We start from the raw sequence: 18592 nt of genomic DNA on the forward strand, positions 1-18592 counted from the left end.
CTATTGTTACATGCTTTACATTTGGGCAAAACCATGGCTTAGTTGACTGCATTAGATTATATGTATTCTTTTTTCGATAAAATTGGATGTGTGGCGTTTAAAGAGAGTTCACCCAAAAATGACAATGCAATTTAAAATATCATGCTGTAAGATAACTTGGGACTAAACTGTACAATATAATGCATAAAATAAAAAATGCACGATGTTAGTATGACCATTTACAAAAACATAATGCCTAGATCTTGATGTAATACGGGGTAATTAGCTGTAGGGGGAGGCAGAACTCCAGAAATCTGGTTGTTCTGCATTGTGGTGTTAGTAGCAATAGACAAGTATACATTACTCTCTTTTTTTTTTCTCATTTATTCTTTTTGCATATTTTTATATATGTATATGTATATATGTATATATGTATATATGTATGCGTGTGTGTGTGTGTGTGTGTGTATATGTGGATGACAAAACCAGTCTTAAGTGTCAATTTTTCGAAATTGAGTTTTTGTACATCATCTGAAAGCTGATAAATAAGCTTTCCATTGATGTATGGTTTGTTAGAATCGGACAATATTTGGCTGAGATACAACTATTTGAAAATCTGGAATCTGAGGGTGCAAAAAAATCTAAATATTGAGAAAATCACCTTTAAAGTTGTCCAAATGAAGTTCATATTACAATGCATATTACTAATCAAAAAGTAGGTTTTGATACACTTACGATAAGAAATGTACAAAATATCTTCATGGAACATGATCTTTACTAATGATTTTTGGCATAAAAGAAAAATTCGATAATTTTGACCCATGCAATGTATTTTTGGCTATTGCTACAAATATACTCCAGCGAATGAAGACTGGTTTTGTGGTCCAGGGTCATATATAATATAATATAATATAATATAATATAATATAATATATAATATAATAAATATGCACCCAAAGGATTGCATTTAAATTTTGTTGTACTTGTACAATGACAATAAAGACATTGTTCAGTTCAATAATATAAATTATAATAAATATAAATAAAAAAGCACAAATAATATTAACTTGAGAAAAATGGCAAGAATTATAAATTGTTACGCATCTATATTGTTTTGTGCTTTCTTAATAATAATAATAATAATAATAATAATGAACATTTGTCACAAACTTCTGTTGTGAATGAGAAAATAATCACTGTCGCAACTAAATAACTTGGTATCCTTTTCATCCTCTCTTTAAGATGCTTCATGACTGTCCCAAAGCTAGACGGGAGGTGGAGCTGCACTGGCGGGCATCCTCATGTACACATATCGTCAGGATTATTGACGTCTATGAAAATCTCTATCAAAACAGGAAGTGCCTTCTTATTGTAATGGAGTGGTGAGTCATCAGCTTCATCATCGTTTGCTGTCTTCAGTTTAGAGATGAAAATGCCCTATTTTTTTGGCCATTTCTGTATTTAACTTCCTTTTTGGACAACTTTCCATTTGTAAGCAATTTAAAATTCTGTGAATATGAATGTTTCATTCATAAACTGTTCACCTAGCGCAACCCTAGATTAGGTTCTTTGCTCCATGGTAACTGCTGATCAGCATTACGATCAGGCATCATCTTTATTTCCTGGATCATCCCAACTTGCAATTTTCGCTGTTGTGTCCCTTATTCTTAACCATCTGGGCTGTAAATTTATTAAGCAAGTTAAAGGAACTTGGCTTTAAGAGTCATTATTAAGGGAAAAGAATGTCAAGTTGATGTTATGTTTCATTAGTAACATTTGGCCAATTAGTTTGAGTAGACATTTCATGAGCAATATAATGACTTAACTTTTGCAGTGCACCCAGCATTGTCTGATTGTGTCCTGAATTGCACAGTCATGAAAACCTTGATTCATTTAGTTACTCTTTCTACACAGCCCCTTAACTCATTTGTAATGTTTTGCTGAGGTTTCAGTGCCTCATCTGTGTAAATAGTTTACCAGCAGGTGTTTAGAGATTACTTACGGTAAACACTCATACACCTATGTGCCCCTTTCATGTTTGAGTAAATTCAGAAGTCCCCTGTCTGATGACGTACCTTCTAATGTGGTGACCTCTCCTTCATATAGACTAGATGTAGTTGCGTAAGCAGTCGCCGTTTCCCACACTTGCAACATGTATGCTAGCTGGTACCATCCTTCTCTGCTTTACCACCATTGTGCACTCCTCGGCAAGGCAGTTGAACCTTGGTTGCTTCATTGGGACGGTCCCTGCTGTAATCAAAATGCAAGTCGCATGGATGCAAGTTCTCGTATAATGACACAAAATAATAATGTTTTGGTTAAGCCTGCAATAGACTACTTAAATTGCAAACTACTGATATGATTATTTAAGAGTTCAGGGAAGAGAGAATGGCAATGCTGTGAAAGTGTTTTAGCATGTTTTCACACATGGTATGTCAACATTTATAGATCTATTTATTAATAGAACTGTCAGTCAGAGAGTTCAGAGTTAGCTGAAACATTCAAATAAACTTGCCAACTCTAACACAGTTTTGTTTTTTAAATTTAAACTAGAGACGTTATTAAAACGTCTTAATGTTCTTGAAGCCTTGGAAAGTGTTGTAAAATGAAATGCATTAAAATCATTGCAAAATTCTAGATATAGCTTAATTTTATATTATTGCCTGCATGAAATTTCCAGCCTGTCGAATTATATATACCATTTATACAGCAATGTAAAAATTCTTGCATCAATGTAATTTTCAAAAAATTGCAAAAAATTATTATTATTATTAAAATGTATTCATATACTCATAAGACTGTATAAGAATTACTCACAAGACTGCAAAAGATATAGGATTTTGGTTGTATCGGCCACCCCTAATTGTGAATACTCAATATATATTCGTGCACTAAATACATAATATTTGCATAGAGTATTATTTAGTATTGCTTCCTAAGTCAATTTGTGACACCGTCCTGTCTAGTTTCATGATTTGGCTATCTGGAATGCATGCTTTCACTGAAAACATCAAAGTGATGTGCTTGTGACATCTCCATTCCAGTGTTTGATCTTGAAGTCACACACCTTTATTGTATCAGATATGATGATGTGAGGATCAGAAATCACACCTATCTTTTTCCATTTCTTTGATTTGATAGTTCTCTTGGTCTCACGTATGCGCTGACTCACACATTTTCTTTACCGCCTGTTTTGTAGGAAGTCAGAAACTGTGTTTGTCACCACTGTTGTTTACCAGCAGATGTGAGCTCATGTGAATTTTTAGGTTTATAGGGTGAGAATTCTTAGAGTTTGGATTTTTTTTTTAACATTTATTTATTTTATTTATTTTTTTGTTTTTAATTGTTTGTCATCAGAGATTATGCACATGGGGATAGACCAGGATGATATACTAGATGTTTAATGACAACTTCTTGAAAGGTTTGTACAATGTTGATGACATGCTGTGTTTTAGCATGCTAACTGTCAGCATTTTATATCCCTTTCTCTTAAAGGGATAGTTCACCAAAAATTCTTTGGAACACAAATGAAGATATTTTTGATGAAATCCGAGAGCTTTCTGACCCTGCAGTCTTTATTTTTGTTTTCTTTGTGCACAAAAAGTATTCTCGTACTAGCTTCGTAAAATTACGGTTGAGCCTTTTATGTCACATGGACTGTTTTAATTATGTCCTTACTACCTTTCTGGGCCTGGGAACATTTCAGCTACTATCCCTCGGTTTTCATCAAAAACATCTTAATTTGTTTTCAGAAGATGAACAAAGGTCTTACAGGTTTGGAATGACATGAGGGTGAGTAATTAATGACAGAATTTAACTTTCTGGGTGAACTATCCATTTAAAGTGTTAATTCACCACTGTCAAGATGGATTTTTAATAAAACCTTTTTTGGGGTAATTGGTGCTACATGAGAAAACTGTGGAAAAAGGTCTGTGGTGTTCCCTTTTGCCTAAAACTTTAACATCAATAATGCACTTTTGATTTTGACGATGCCCCTCTGTCGATCCGACTGTCTGTGGGCAGGAATACAAAAATGCAGAAATTTGATCTGTAATTTTTAACAAAAGCCCTGAAGCGTTCAAAAGTCCGCTGGATGGCCCTTGTGTGTAAATTCACTGCCGATTCAACCAAAAATTTGACATTGACTATCAGTGTGATGACAACTGACAGTTTCGTGCTATAAAAGGTTACCGATCTTTTTAGCAGAACTCATTTTGTGGAAGGTCAACTAGATGCATAGTGTCGAGTTTTGTGTTCTCCAGAAATTGAGTTTGCAAAGTTTCTTAATCTAAATGTACTAAAGAACAGAAAAGAGGCAACTCTGTGTTTCTACTTGACCTCTCCTTCCTGTACATTCCCACATTTCTGCACAATTAATTTTATTTATAATAATAATATAATTATTATTAATAATAAATTTATTTCGCATGTCACACATGCTCTGTTTAATAGGTGCAAAACTAAATCAATACATTGCTTTGATTCTGCTTTACAGTCCATTGTTTTCTATTAAGCACAATATTGTTTCATGGATGATGCAAGATTTCATGCATCATTTTGATGTAATAAACTCATAGAGAAGTGTAGAGTTTCTTTAGAAACCATTGATTCTCTGTTTGTAGGACAGAAATGAGTGTGTGAGGAGCTTCCAGACATGATGAGTGATCGTGTGGTATCAGTGGCTCATTGGGGTATCATTTAACATCTTATAGATTCATCCATATGTATCTGCTGATTATCATAATGCAAATATTAAAATAAGCTGGCTAAAGGTCTATCATAGATTGCAGAAGATCATGAATAGATTACAGGAAATCAGCAAAGACACATCCAGCTACTCATCACGCAGGAAACAGAATCTACAGGTCATCAGAACTCAGTGTGCAGCAGGTGATGGAAATGGAAAATGCCAACACTGATGTTCAGCTTCAAATATGGCTTTTCTAAGAAAAATTACACACAGAAATAATGCTGCAACCCAACCCTTCAGTGGGGCTTTGGTGTTTTGTACCATAAATCACATGCTTTTGAAATTTCAGCGCCTAAGCTTAACACTTTTTTTTTTTTTTTTTTTTTTTTTTTTTTTTTTTGGCACATTCAGCTATATGTTGATTGGATGGGACCAGAAGCGTCTGAGGTTTAGTGAGACTGAAAGCAGTAAAACGTGATGTGGTTGTTCATGAGCCCCTGTCTCATAGGCTTTCTCAGTCAGACTCATACTGCGTTTTCTTCTTCTGTCAATCCTTTGATTTCACCTGAAACGGCTGCACTTCTATATGAGCTGTAGAAATGAAACTTGTCTTGCATGCTGTGGCCCATAGTGGAGATGTGAGAACAGCTTGATTCTTCGCATTTACATAGATGTACACGCTTATCAGCAGTTTTCACCCTTTCACAAATTATCATGCTTTATCATTACAATAGCGGATGTGCTAGAAGCACGCTCAGTAGACCAAGTGCTTTTCAATCCAGTTGTGTTATATGAGAATTGAGTCCAAATATAAAAATCATAACCATGCAGTCTTACGCAGATCCCTCTCTTTTTTTTTTTTTTTTTGTACCCTTTTGAACAAAGTCATTTATTGTGAGTTTCAGCACGTATACGTTTGAACTATCAATGGTTTTAGAGGAAACACTTTAGCTACCTGACGCCATTTCCATTTCAAATCCACTGTTGTACATTCAGCCAAATGTGTTGGTTCATAAAATGGTAGTAGTAGTAGTAGTAGTAGTAGTAGTAGTAGTAAATACATCTTGCACTTTTCACTCAACTATATCTTAATATTATTACATAATAGCTTAATATTTTTTTTATTTAATGTTCTTTTTTTTTCTCCACTAATATGACATTACTTCAGATATTTTGTGATCATTTCAGCTGATTTTTGCTTTGTGTTTCTTTTGAAGCATGGATGGTGGTGAGCTGTTCAGTCGGATTCAGGACAGAGGGGACCAGGCATTTACTGAGAGAGGTAACGGCATTCTGTACTCTCTTATAAAGTATATATAAACATGTTTAAGAATGCCAAAATAATAAATAGAACATTCGCCACATTACCTTAATTTAATATTTTAATAGTTTTCTTGTTCTGTTGGCTTTTCAGAGGCTTCTGATATCATGAAGAGTATTGGAGAGGCCATTCAGTATTTACATGCAATAAACATCGCACACCGAGACGTCAAGGTAATATTCTTACAACGACGAAATGATTTTTGTCTTCATGGTTTTCTTAACTGAATATGCCTGAAAATCCACTTTGCAGCCAGAGAACCTCTTGTATACCTCTAAAAGGCCCAACGCCCTTCTCAAACTGACAGACTTTGGGTTTGCAAAAGAGACAACCTCGCACAACTCTCTGGCCACCCCTTGCTATACTCCTTATTATGTTGGTAAGAATATCAGAATGATCAGTAATTAGATGTCAGGAAGATCTCATGATCCCATTTTTAAGTGTTTTCATCTTTTTCATGTTATAGCCCCAGAGGTTCTTGGTCCAGAAAAATATGACAAGTCCTGTGACATGTGGTCTTTGGGTGTCATCATGTATATTCTGTAAGTGGATCTGTCTCGTATGTTGTGCATATGCCATTTTTCTCTGTCTAGACCTAGAACCCTAAATGGGGTTTGCCACTCTTGACCTTGTAAAGTGTGTCTGATATAGCTCAACTCTCACTTCATTCAACTTCCAGGCTCTGTGGTTACCCACCTTTCTATTCCAACCACGGATTGGCTATATCCCCTGGTATGAAAAAACGAATCCGCATGGGGCAATACGAGTTTCCAAATCCTGAATGGTCGGAAGTTTCAGAGGAAGGTATCTGTCAAGTTCCTGTTTTGTGAAACCAACTTGAGAAACCGTTCTTAGAAACACGCAAAAAAATTACTTGAAGATAACGGCATTCTAAGAATGATTATAGATTTGAGTGACTCACTCTTCCTATTTTTGTAGCCAAGCAGCTCATCAGAACATTACTGAAAACTGAGCCGACACAAAGGATGACCATCACGGAGTTCATGAACAACCCCTGGATCAATGTGAGTGAATATTAGCATTTATTGATTTGGTGTTGATGTTTGTACATTATATTTGGCTTACTATGTTATATGGATATTTATTCGGCTATAGCAATCAATGGAGGTGCCACAGACGCCCCTACACACCAGCCGTGTTCTGAAAGAAGAGAGAGACACATGGGAGGATGTCAAGGTGAGGCCTCCCACAACAACAACAACAAAAAGTCTTCTCGGAACATCTCCTGCATGTTTTTTGCAGTCATTGCACCTCAGATCCGTATCTTCATTCTGTTTAATGCTATTATGTCTCTGTTCAACAGGAAGAAATGACTAGTGCCTTGGCAACAATGAGAGTTGACTATGAGCAAATCAAAATCAAGAGGATTGAAGACTCGTCCAATCCACTGTTGATGAAGAGGAGAAAGAAAGCCAACAATACGGCTGCTGAAAACGAGACGCCCGCTTAAGGACACATTCACACTGTCGCACATGCACACACAGATTTTACCTGTACATCAGTTGAAAAGTTTGATTTAAGGAAGCAATAAGTCAACAAAAAAGTTAAAGCAAGAGATTTTTTTTTTTTTTTAAATCACTCAGTATCTGTAACTAATACACCACTTTGCTGCCAAAACAAAGGGTCTGTACAATTATGATACAAGACTATACATTTCGGAGTTGTGAAGCAGCTGACGTCCACTAATTTGCTCCTTAAAGTGTTCACAAGTACTGTTTTTCACAGGGTGTTTAGTGGGGTAATCAGAATGCTAAGTTAGTTTCCTTTTTCTTTTTTTCTTTTTTCTTTTTTTAATCAAAAGCCATTGGTACATGAGTTTGTGAGTTATACACACTTAACACTGTTTTAATGATGTTCCATTCTGAGTTATGGGACAGCTCGTAAAATAAGTTGCTATGTAGTAGAATCATCAGTTTCCTTTCTTCTGCTCATGTTCTGAGAAGCCTATGCATAGTCCTAGCTTTCCTGTTCGTTCTTCATTATATTTGTCATTTATTTCGGCACTTGAATGCTCTTTTACAGTAAAAGACAGTGCTGGTGTCCAGATGAAAATGTATTTTTGAAATGACTCTTTGAATGTAGACGCACTCTGTTCTTTACTGTGAAAATGTCTGTCAGTATTGTTCAGGGTCCTTTTAAGTAAAATACAAGATCTTTTTTGAGCTTTAGATCCAATTAGCCTTATGTTGGTCTTCAGATTGAGAGGAAAACCGCAGATTGCCCTGCTTTCACATTGGTTTTGTTAAGTCTTACCATAGAAAGCCAGTCCAACACATTGTTTTGGCCCTCTCCTTGCTGAATGATATGCTTATTTCACATCGTTTTGGGTGCCCAATGATTTCCCTTGAATCGATTCTATGCATATATTTCCAACTAGTTTTTCCCATAGAGATTTGTAAAGAATGTTAACCCATGCTCTGGCATTTAATTTGACAAATACCTGCTAAAAACAGTAGATGTAGTCTGCTGCTTTTTAACCCACCACATTTAACAGCAAAACCTGTTTGTATTTTTCTGAAGTGTAGAATGAATGAATGAATGAATTATGAAATGGGATCTTTGTGATGGTTCTACATGGGTTAGTCTTCGACTGTACTCTTCGTTATGCCAGTGCATTTTTTATTTTTTTTTTGTGTTGTCTTCTCTATGCCTACCATGCAGTAAGTGTTTGAATGCACCTGTTGAGAGAAGCTTATAGGTACCAGGTGTTTGATAAAGGAACAAAGAAATGCCTCCTATGACTTAAGTGTTTTGGAAATGTTTAAGGGATACAGGGAATCCTACGCATCCAACAGACAGATTTTTAGCTGCACTGATTGACTTATGCTGAAAGGTTGAATCTAGTTTTATTTTTTTCTATAGTCGTTTTTTTTTTTTTTCTCTTTTCTTTTTTTTCAAACTTCGTGTTTGTTGTGTGATTGATCCTCTTTTTAAGGATATGATTTAATGCTCACAAAGTTGAACATGCAATGTCAGTATACTCCCAAGCAGCAGATATCTGCTATTTGATTTCAGTGACCCTCTTGCAAATAACGGTTTCTGCTGTTTCTTTGATATTACCACTTTGTAAGATCTTTTCCCTTCCTCATACATTAATTTCTCAAAGCAAAGATTACAGTATAAACAGAGTTGAAAAACAGATTGGAATTCCCATAGAATTTTATACTAACGGGAAAAAGGCAGATACGTGTCCCGTTTTTAGTATTTAACTACTGTACTTATTTCTTGGTCTGCTTCAACTTTGGATTAAAACGCCTAAAACCCAATTGTCTGCGTCTCATTTAAACTTGTAGAATTATGTTAAGACCACCACAATTTCAGACCTGTATTTACAGAAGTGTTTGTGGAATGTGTTAATGTTCTCATACTAATTTGTCAAATACCTCTCTTTCACTATGAAATTGGTGATACATGTATATGATGTAATTCAGTTCTCTTCGTCTCAAACCAAGTAATAAAATGCAGTCTTATCATGAGATCTAATAATCCTTTATTAACTAATTTCACCTTTTCTCATCCTGTTAACGTTTCTCGCCCCCCATTATGCTAATGGAACAAAATGATAAGATGAGTTAGATGTACTAATAAGCTCGGAAAAAGATTGCAAAGAAAAACCAGAGTGCAAGAGCAAATTAAAAGAGGCAAAAGACCGACTCAGTTTTGTTTATGAAGAATTAGAAGCTGTTCTTTGCTCAGAAAGGATCTCGGCAGTGAGCTTGTGAGTTTCCTAATAAATGTAGTTTTAGGATTAATTTTACTGTTTGGGGAAGCACCTAGCATGCATGGTATTGGGCGATGGCTTTTATTGCAAGATGTGACTAAGTAGAGTCTACAGCAAGACTAGCATATTGAAAGTTTCACTCAAGATGTTAGCTCTTAGATTTCACAACACAGATTCAGAAAAAGTGGGTAAATGGTCACTAAAATAAGCCATAAATAGATTATTTTAGATAAACTACATTTCTCGCAGACGAGGTTCTTGTTGCGAAGCTATTTGCTAGCTTACATTTCTACACAGTTAATATTTCAGCAATTAACATGCACAATATTTTCTTTTTCTGTGGCTGTTTATAATCAGAACAAACTATGTATCTCCGATTCAGGAATAAAAGACTCTTTTGAATTAATCCATGAGCCCACAGGCTAGATATACAGTATGTACAGTGCAGATCAAAATTAGAGAACAGTCTATAAATACTTGATTTTTTTTTTTTTCTGAAATATTGCTAATCTTCATCGCTCAAAATTTAAAAGGAATATTAGCTGTGGGTACAGTTACACTGACATGTTTGACAAAATAACCAAGGCATTTCAACAAAAACCTTTATTTTGTGGAAAACAGTGATCTCAATTAGAGAACAGTAACCACCGTTGCACGAACTACAATTTTGGAGGGTTAAAGTTGTCAAAAATGAGAAGGAATTGTAGAGGCCCTTGCTTTGAATGACTTAAGCACATCTGCGACCACAGGATATCACTATTTATCACTAGGCTAGCACAGCATGCTCCTCAGCAAAGGTGAGCCTAGCCTTTTGATTCTTTTTGCCAATTAGTGGCTTCATCACAGCAGAGTGCATTTTCAGTCAAGACTTCTCTTAAACATGCTGAGACAGATCTATACCCTGTTCATCGCTGAACTGGCAAGCAATTCCAGCTGCAGTGTTGAACTGATTCCCCATTAAGATTCTCCACATTATCCTGTCTTCCACGTGGACGACCAGTGTTTTTGGAGGACTTGAATGAATTAGTGTCATTGTAAAGCTGCAATATTCTAGAAATCACAGATTTGGAATGACCAGCTTCTCTTGCAATGCTGAAAAGGTCATCCCTTTGGCCTTCATCTTGACTGCCTCCTGTTGCAGGGTTTCAGTCACCTTAGAGTGGCCCACTATAGGTTTACTTACAGGTGCCAGATTAACACCAATAATTTATCTGAAAGTATCTGTAAGTGTTCTCTAATTTTGATGAGAGTTCTTTTTCAAATATCCCATTTAAGTTTTTTATACTTTGCTTCAGATTACAATTAATTTATGAAAAAATGTTAGGATAACTTCAAATAGGACTACGCAGTGACCTTGAAATGAAGGAAATTGTATAGGTTGTTCTCTAATTTTGCTCTCCACTGTATATCCAGTCTGAATCATAAAGCCAGAGTAAAAGCCAGCTGTACACAACTGTTCACTTCCTGCCTATCTGATGTCTTAGGAGCCAGGGGCCTCATTTATAAAAGTGCTTACCGTCAAGTCAGGGTCTGAGCAGATGTACGCATTTTTTCTTCTTCGAGTACTGCAGGTTTTTTGGAAATGTATGCTGTTCTTGCAGCTCGCTGTTCTAAATTAAAGAATTTGGATGATGACTGGCGATCTTGTATATGTTAATGACATTAATTAGGAGTTGTTTACAAGCAGAGAGCTGAAACCATTCATTTACGCACAAGTTCAAGATCATTTGCGATTCATAGATTTCACATCTGAAAGAGACGCATACGTGCGTTTTCTGTATGTACGTTCATTTTATGAGTCACCTGTCTGTATGCATATTTGAGAGATGATCGTAAGATCAATTTTAAGATGATTTCTGCTAAAAATTTTATAAATGAGGCCCCAGGACACTGGGTCACCATTATTGCACTACCTTAGATTAACAGAAACAACAACAACAAAACATGTTTGCTCAGCGGACCAAGATAAAACCGAAGATAAATCCAAGATAAATCCATCAAACACAAATTCAGGTGAGGTGTCAACAGGTTTGTTAACTAGCGAGAGCACTCAATTCATTAATAGCTTCACTCCAAAATACATTTTGGGAGGACTTTATGGTTTTGTATGTTGTATGTTGCTTGAAGAAGATCTCGCAGTCCTGTTTTTTCTTGACAGTTAAATTCACTTAAAGGGGTCATATAATGCCCATTTTCCACAAGTTAATATTATTCTTTAGGGTCTAAATGAAAACTCTGTAACATAGTTTGGTTAAAATTTCTCATTGATAGTGTAAAACACAGCTCTTGTAAGAGCAAGCGGTATTGTTTCATTCTACTTTAAATGTTAATGAGCTCTGCTGACTCCGCCCCTCTCTTCTGAGCTGCTCTCTGAGGGACTGTTTACTTTAGCTCATTCATCGTGAAACTTCCTAATTAGCACATTATTAGGAAAGGCCATTTGCAAAGATTCATTTAAAAAACCTTGTACTCACTTTTTCTGGAGGTGAAGCTGGATCAAGAATGATTCGCGCGAAAAACGCATTTAGGTAGATGGAGGGCGCATTCCCTTCAGAACTAAACCTAATCCTCTTCAACCGCTCAGATGACGGGAGTAAATGAAGACTGCTATACTCACAACCGGCGCAACGTCATAGAATGTCTCTGAACAGGTTCACGCCCACTTTTGGGGGAAAACAAACCGCCATACAGCATCGGATCGAGGAAGTGGACTAACCTTACAACATGCCAAAGAGTTGTTGTGTGGTTGGGTGCACTAATAATGTTTGTAAAAACCCAAATTTAGCCCAGGCTACCTGCCACCATCATCCATATCTTGCTGTTATGGAAATATTATGTATTAAGGATGATGCTATCGAAAGTGAAGCCAGGCTAGTTGAATGGCTGGACAGAAAAGTGCACTCAGTACTCTAAATATAAGGACATAATATATACATTTAAAGATGTTTACTTTCAAATGAAGTAAAATCATTCACTGGTTTACCTGGTGATTAGATTAGGTACGAGTAAATGTCCGGCAAGACACCTCTGGCCACTGGGTGGGGTTGTTACACCAATTTGACGCTGGGATAATGAGTTTTTAAATTGACCAAATTAAGTTTATGGATGTATCTTTCACGCTCTATGGCAGGCAGGGTGGACATATAATTACTTGACATGATTAATCCTAGTGATTACTTAAGTTATTCACGTCTGTCGGCTGTGTATGGACTTTGCTTTTTGCCGCTATTTTGTATTGAAGCCTATGGGAAGTCTAGTTTGTTTTCCCCCAAAAAGGGGCGGTAACGAAATTGACAGTTAAATTCCCGGATGTGCCGGTAGTGCGTATGTTCATTATTACATCCAGCAACAAAACACCTCAATCGCTTAGGAGTCATTCTTGTCTACATCTGCTGCAGCTGTGAAATAACTGATGACAGCTCACTCAGGGCGGGTCTGAGGTAAAACACCAGCACAGTCTGTGTTGAAATGCTGCTGTCAATCAACAATCGTGGGCGGGGCCTCGGACGGCTCGATTTGAGAAAGGGGTAAAGATTTAACGAGATTACAAAAAAAAAAAAAAACCACTGGGTGGATTTTTATCTTTATAGGGTGGTTGTGTACACACACTGCCAACACACATTTCAGTTCAAACAACTTGTAAAAGTTCATGTAGCATTATATGACCCCTTTAATAATATCAGTGTTTGAAATAACTTCTTTTTGTGATCCGACTTGGATTCATATCAGAGAATGAGGTGGAATTCATACTATTTTATAGTATTCTATACTGTGATAGAAGGTTAAGTCGATTAACATTGCATTATAAATAATTTAGAGATGCACCAATTGACCGTGTTGTGCCCATTTTCGACCCCCCTGCCAAATTATTACCTCTCTCGTTGAAATCGCTATATGATTGCCTAATCCTAACCCCTCCCCCACACCTAACCCTAAACCTACCAATACTAGGGGGGTAATAATCTGGCAGGGGTCAGAATTGGGCACAACATGAAGTTTTAAACCATGAAGGCGAGCCAGTACATACCACACAAAAATTTGCTAACTGCATGACGCCCGTGAAGAAGTTTTCAAATCCAGTCAATTCATTAAGCCACAGAAAGGGAAAGTAAAAACTGACCGACCTTTCGGCATCTGTCGCTGCATTAATGGCACATATTCTCTCAGAGGAGACGAAAGATATGGGTAGTATTGGGTATAGTCTTAATTTCTTTGCTATTTTTGGTCTCTTGTTTCTCATTTTCCTCTTGACAATACCCCATAGATTCTCTATGGTGTTCAGGTCTGGTGAGTTTGCTGGCCAGTCAAGCACACCAACACCATGGTCATTTAACCAACTTTTGGTGCTTTTGGCAGTGTGAGCAGGTGCCAAATCCTGCTGGAAAATGAAATCAGCATCTTTAAAAAGCTGGTCAGCAGAAGGAAGCATGAAGTGCTCCAAAATTTCTTGGTAAATAGGTGCAGTGACTTTGGTTTTCAAAAAACACAATGGACCAACACCAGCAGATGACATTGCACCCCAAATCATCACAGACTGTGGAAACTTAACACTGGACTTCAAGAAACTTGGGCTATGAGCTTCTCCACCCTTCCTCCAGACTCTAGGACCTTGGTTTCCAAATGAAATACAAAACTTGCTCTCATCTGAAAAGAGGACTTTGGACCACTGGGCAACAGTCCAGTTCTTTTTCTCCTGAGCCCAGGTAAGATGCCTCTGACGTTGTCTGTGGTTCAGGAGTGGCTTAAAAAGAGGAATACGACAACTGTAGCCAAATTCCTTGACACGTCTGTGTGTAGTGGCTCTTGATGCCTTGACCCCAGCCTCAGTCCATTCCTTGTGAAGTTCACCCAAATTCTTGAATCGATTTTGCTTGACAATCCTCATAAGGCTGTGGTTCTCTTGGTTGGTTGTGCATCTTTTTCTTCCACACTTTTTCCTTCCACTCAATTTTCTGTTAACATGCTTGGATACAGCACTCTGTGAACAGCCAGCTTCTTTGGCAATGAATGTTTGCGGCTTACCCTCCTTGTGAAGGGTGTCAATGATTGTCTTCTGGACAACTGTCAGCTCAGCAGTCTTCCCCATGATTGTGTAGCCTGGTGAACTAAACTGAGAGACCATTTTGAAGGCTTACATACAGCAACTCATTTTAAGTTAACTATTTCTTCCTCTTTCCAGTCACAGAGCACTTTATTTTGAGAGTTTAAGTGAGAGAAAATCTGTAACTTTGTTCAGATTGGGACAATTGTAATGTTTAATAATTTCTTTTATTATGTAAATATTTTTTTTGCATTGAAATTTGCATCGATTTTTGTTTGTATATGCTGTCAATTATAGTTCTTAGAGAGAAAATCGGAATTGGCAAAAATCAGTATCGGCAGGTCACACTTCCAAAAAATCGGAAATTAGAATCGGCCAAGAAAATTGCAATCAGTGCATCTCTAATAAATATACTTTATTCTTATAAAAAATACCCGAGATGGCTTGAGGAACACAGATAAACCATATATTGTTGCAGTTGTATGCATATTATATTGATGTTTCATCAGGTAAAACGTCTTTATCTGCATTTTATTTAGCTACAATGAAAGCTGAATGCCTTGCCTTTGTCCATACAGGATAAGGGTTTTCCTGGAAGATCCTAAGTTCTATTACTTCTGTGAGACTCATTTGCGGAGTTTCTGCGCAAGTTCGCCCTCCAGCTACAAAATTACATTACGTGTGTGTACTCACTAATGCTCACAACAACCTATTTTGGGTAAAAATAGGAAAAGTACTTTTCTATAAAGAATTTGGAGGTAAACATCCATATCCATAAATGTCTAACCAGTGTAGAGAAGTGTACAGGAGTTTTTTATTTATTTATTTATTTTCCTCATTGGATGCTTTATTGACAAAAAAATGTACTGACAATCAAAAATTACTGTCACAGATTTTTTTATTATAATAACTTAAACCGTAGACATTTCTAATGATTGATAGTTGACACCCCATGTTAACAGGTCACCCTGCAGTTTTCTGTAAAATACAATATTATAATTATATTTATTCTTAAATACTTATTTCTTATTTTGGTTGTTTTTATATAATAATATTAGAACATTAATGTCATGTTTAAGTGATGAGCTTCACTACTTGTGGTTGTTTTCAGCAATGGTAACCTGTTTTATTCTTGTGCTACCATTGTGTGTCCTGTGCTACAAACCTTACATTTCAAGTTAACGTACAGCCCTAAAAAGGTAGCTTTTAGCTTAGCATTTGGGCCAAGTTGTAGCTGACTAATTTATTTGACAGGTTTTTGATGAGTCTTCAAAGTGTCATCTTTCTAAATTTTGCAACACAACTTACGTGCCTTGAGTCAAAATGAGTACCACTGTAATAGTGAATGGTCATGGCATGAATGCCTCCCACTATGATTCTGTGACAGTAATTGTGGATAAACATGAAAAGCCCATTTGGATTCTAGCTAGCTGAGTCATGCCATTGTATAAGAAATTATTCATCTTCATGTTCTTAGTATACCACATCTAAAGGGAAATCACCCTTCCAGATTGACACTCCCACATCGCCCCCTGTTCACCCCATAAACAGAGGTCTCAAATTGACGGTAAAAATGATTGACTATTAAAAAAAAAAAAAAAAAAACCTTGGTAAAGGTATAGTTTCCCAAAAAATAAACAAATTTTATGTAATTCCACTCACCTATCCCATGGTATCCCATTCACTATAGAGTAAAATCTTAATTTGTGGATTTGGCTTTTTTTGTCCAAAAGAATTTATAGTGCATTCAAAGTAAATACATGCATTACATTACGTGCATTCCTTACAAATTAATCCCACAACTATCAGTTAGTACTCTACCAGTTGAGTTACAGGTACATCTTTCAAAGTGTCTTCTCGATATTGCACCTTTCAACTTTCAGTAGAATGGTTTAAAATATGGGTGATGGTGTTGATCATTATCAGCTTGGGCAAAATGCATTTGAAACCATTTTGTCTTAAATGTAGTTTCATTGTTGGTAAACAAACTGAAAGTGTTTTTATAACAAACATTTTTATAGGCATATGGCCAATTTAGAGGAAATGACTGCCAGCGTACCAAACAGAAACTTGAGCAAGAGCATGTCACTGTTTCAGAATTAAGTCTCTAATTAAGTCTCAGATATTAGTGATTGCCATCATATTTAACCTTTATGGACACATTTAAAAGTAGTCAGCATTTTACAAGTGTAGTGAAAGAGGTTGATTTAATTCCTATTTGATTTTAAATGATGTGAATTAGGCAATTATTTAATTTCCAATGAAATATAGAATTTGAGGGGAAGACATGGCACAGTAAGAGTTACAGTAAGAGTATTTGTTTGTTTATTTATCATGGACCCCTAAAACTTGCACTACATTGTCTAGATTAATACAGTGACATTTTCTAAGAATTTCTCCTTTCTTCTGCTTTTCTGTTAAGTATCAAACTGCTCAATTTCTCTGAATATACTGAGTTTGAACTACGATTTGAGAGCACTTAACACTCTATGCTAAAGTAGCAGTTCTAAGAATTTGAAATGCTGTTTCAAAACTGATATGTTTTAACTGTCACAAAGAAGATATGGGTATACTGAATATATAGAAGTACCAGGGCTTACAGGAAGTCTCTTGTGACTCACACTCCTTCGTGAATCAGTGGCAGCAAAAGGTGGCATGACCATCCTCAGTAACCTGGTAAGATCACACTGTGGTTTGGTGGCTGTTTGTTGCGGAAATGAAGCAGCTTCGGTTTTCCTATGTTACGGATAGCCAACATAGTCTTGTGCAGACTGAAAAGCCAAATCACACATTCACCCAGTTTCATTAGTTTCTGGGAAACGGTTTAAAAGCATCAGTTTGAGGATAGCAAGAGTTGAGGAAAACTCAGATATGCTCAATTGCGCATCCTGGACATGCGCCTGTCTGCCTCCGACCATGACAGTAGTGCAAGGTGGTGCAAGAACTGACCCATTAAGTGCATTGGCAGTATCCAGTTAACATTTTACATCCCAACTTGAGTATGTATTCTCAGATTTACTGTGTATGTATTGGCTGTTCAATTTCAGTGAGCAATTTCTGCCATATCAGCTTTTTCTAAAACTGAAAATGACTTTGGTAGTTAAAATTCAACTGAACATTTGTCTTTAATTCTTAATTGCTAAATTTGTCCAATTTAATTCTTAATTGTTACTTTTGTGTCTGGTAGATGTAGACAATCAATACAGTTACAGTGTCTCCTGGAAAAACTGCATTTATCTTTAGGGCTTGGCGATATGCTGGTAGACACAATTAACCAGTAATTTGTCAGCCGGTAGTGATTTCGGACTATCATCTCTATACACGCGCACATGACATTTCTGTGCTACATGGTCACGAAAGCTTATCGTTTGTATGTGTTTTTAAGCATTGCGGTTAAAAACAAGTGATTTTAAGCCATTGAAACGCAATCAGCAGCGAAAAAGAATCCATTTTGCTATATGCGCGTTCTGTCTGAGAGACTGTTTCCAAGCGCTGTCAAAGAGGCAAATGCACGTGAAGATGGTGCTCATAGAGTGCGGGAGTATTGAACCGAGTTATTTTTGCCGCTTTATAGGCCTTTAACAGTTAAATACACATACTTGTGTTTCAAAATGGCCGTCTTTGCAAGTATCCTCATAAACAGTAATTTAGGTCTTAAGACTTAAGTGAAAGCAAACAACTTAGAAAGAAAACAAATGTATAACAGTATATCGGATCCGGGCAGCTCTTAAAGTGACAGCAGTCATTCATGTTAATCAAACAACAAAAGAGAGAAAATCTCTCACCGCTCTTGACTAAATCGCTTTTGTAACTTTAATA

General features: G+C 36.5%; 1 protein-coding gene across 1 annotated transcript in view; it reads left to right on the forward strand.

Moving 5' to 3' along the window:
- The window catches only part of mapkapk2a (MAPK activated protein kinase 2a), a 36852-nt gene extending 27575 nt beyond the window's left edge, over positions 1–9277 (forward strand). Inside the window, exons 2-10 of the mRNA XM_058791628.1 lie at positions 1222–1361; positions 5887–5951; positions 6084–6163; positions 6243–6369; positions 6457–6532; positions 6670–6794; positions 6930–7015; positions 7107–7187; positions 7315–9277. Of these exons, the coding sequence (XP_058647611.1) occupies positions 1222–1361; positions 5887–5951; positions 6084–6163; positions 6243–6369; positions 6457–6532; positions 6670–6794; positions 6930–7015; positions 7107–7187; positions 7315–7461 (927 nt within the window). The 3' untranslated portion in view covers positions 7462–9277. The remainder of the gene's footprint in view (positions 1–1221; positions 1362–5886; positions 5952–6083; positions 6164–6242; positions 6370–6456; positions 6533–6669; positions 6795–6929; positions 7016–7106; positions 7188–7314) is intronic.
- Positions 9278–18592: the final 9315 nt, after the last annotated feature.

This window comes from Onychostoma macrolepis, chromosome 11, assembly GCF_012432095.1.
Source record: "Onychostoma macrolepis isolate SWU-2019 chromosome 11, ASM1243209v1, whole genome shotgun sequence".
Lineage (NCBI taxonomy): Eukaryota > Metazoa > Chordata > Actinopteri > Cypriniformes > Cyprinidae > Onychostoma > Onychostoma macrolepis.